We start from the raw sequence: 1,802 nt of genomic DNA, 5'->3' as shown, positions 1-1,802 counted from the left end.
CCACACTGAACCAAACATGTCAGCCTCATTGTGAAGTTTCACCTTCATGAAAATAAACATCACATCCTTATTATTCAAAACTTACTTTTCTTCATATTTTTAAAATTGTGTCACCACCTCTCATCACTCTCTGTATGAAACATGTAGTTTTCACTCTGGTCTTTCTAAACTCACCTTCTGAAATCACAGTCTGTTGTGGTTGGTATGCTGTCCTAACAGAAGCCAGGTCTTGCCGGCTCCTCACATCTCAGTACACAGAGGATAATCTCCAGGGGACAGAATTGTGAAACTGTCATCCTGGTGCCACATGAAAGCTAACGACTGAAAATGGAGATACAGGCAGGTTATACCGGCATCCTAGTGCCAGATAAGAGTCAGATGTTCACGTTTCAGAAGCTGAAAGCAGATTTAAAAAGGCTAAAACATTGAAGAATCAAACGGTTCCATGGTCATGTGACTAATTAATGCTGCAACTACTGAAGCAAACTGTAGATCATGAACTTAAATCAGGGCTGAACATGAACCGACCCTCAGACACTGGAGCTACTCTGTTTGAGTTTAAGGAACTCTGCAGTGTCTCCATCATATGGAAGCCAAACTCCAGCATGTATGCTCAGTGAATGTGGTCTGGACTCTGTGGAGGAGAGTCATGATTTCAGAGACGCTGTAGAAAGACAGAATACCTGCTCTGTGATCCAGATAAACTCCGATTCTGGAGGACCGAGGACCAGAGAGGGGAGTTTGGATGGTACCATGCCAAAATGAATAGCTGTTGGTGTTACAACGTAAAGACCAAGATATGTCATTTTGTCCAAATACACATTCAAATGAGTTTCCTGTTCTGCAGATATCCTTGTATGCGACCGCTACATCAACTCCTTGCCCTCTCCACTCCACCTCCCAGTAACAACGTCCAGTCAGACTCTCTTTACTCAGGACCTGCCGAAAATAAGTGAATCTGTCTGGATGATCAGGATAAAGTTGTTCTTGTCTCATTACTGTTACTTTTCTGTTCCCTTCAGATAATAACAGCCATGCGTTTGCTGTGTTTGGATCCAGAGTGATTTCTCTTGAATATTTTAAGAACTCATCTCTGGTCTTTGGTTGTGGTTCTGACAGTAAAACATCCATTCAGTGATTGCCAGTGAGATGTTTGTCCAGTGCCCTCAGAATGTCCTGTAGTTGATCTCTGAGCTCTTTCACAGCTGCTGTCAGTCCTCAAAGTGTCTCAAGAGACGGATGTTGATGGTGGATGAGTGTGTGGACTCACTGAGTGCTGACACTGAGGGTAGTTGAGGAGAAACTGGTTGTGATCTGGTGTATCTGAGAACTGTTCAGCTCACGGCGTCTTTCCTCTTCAGATCTTTGATCTCTGCTCCAGGCTTCTCTGAAGCTCTTTCACTCGACTCACTTCAGGTCTCCTGCTGGGATCTTGATCTGCTGCTCCACATCTCGGCCTCTATTCTGGATTGAGATGGATCATCTGGTTGAACATCTTCTCACTTTCCCCTCCACTGTTTTATGAGCAGATACATTGATGTCCTCCAGCTCCTGTTGAAGCAGCTCCAATCTTTCTGTCTGTCCTGGATTCTCTGTGGATGTTCAGTCGACTCACCTCCAGCTCCTCTTGCTTCTTCTTCCTTCTGCTGCTGCTGGGACTTGTTCATGTCCTTTATGCTCATCCATTGTGCAGAGATAACAGATCAACTGCTGATCAGTGAGACAGAAAATCTTCATCACCTCATCATGATGAGAGCAGATGTTCTCCTTGGAGGTTCTTGGAGGGCTCCACCAGCTGGTGT

At 44.6% G+C, this 1,802-nt stretch overlaps 1 protein-coding gene across 1 annotated transcript; it reads right to left on the bottom strand.

Annotated features, from left to right (window-relative positions):
- Window positions 1–582: 582 nt before the first annotated feature.
- On the bottom strand, window positions 583–1,131 carry LOC127534156 (tripartite motif-containing protein 16-like protein). Its single transcript, XM_051948663.1, has one exon. The coding sequence runs from the start codon at window positions 1,129–1,131 to the stop codon at window positions 583–585; it is 549 nt and encodes a 182-aa protein (XP_051804623.1).
- Between the last annotated feature and the right edge of the window lie 671 nt (window positions 1,132–1,802).

The sequence above is a fragment of the Acanthochromis polyacanthus genome, chromosome 5 (genome assembly GCF_021347895.1).
Source record: "Acanthochromis polyacanthus isolate Apoly-LR-REF ecotype Palm Island chromosome 5, KAUST_Apoly_ChrSc, whole genome shotgun sequence".
NCBI classification, from domain to species: domain Eukaryota; kingdom Metazoa; phylum Chordata; class Actinopteri; family Pomacentridae; genus Acanthochromis; species Acanthochromis polyacanthus.
Note: the sequence above shows the minus strand (reverse complement) of the source record. Positions and strands in the feature narration are given on the sequence as shown.

Bases quoted from the DNA above. Each gene is read 5' to 3' on its own strand.
- LOC127534156 (XM_051948663.1), bottom strand. From the start codon at position 1,131: ATGGATGTTTTACTGTCAGAACCACAACCAAAGACCAGAGATGAGTTC.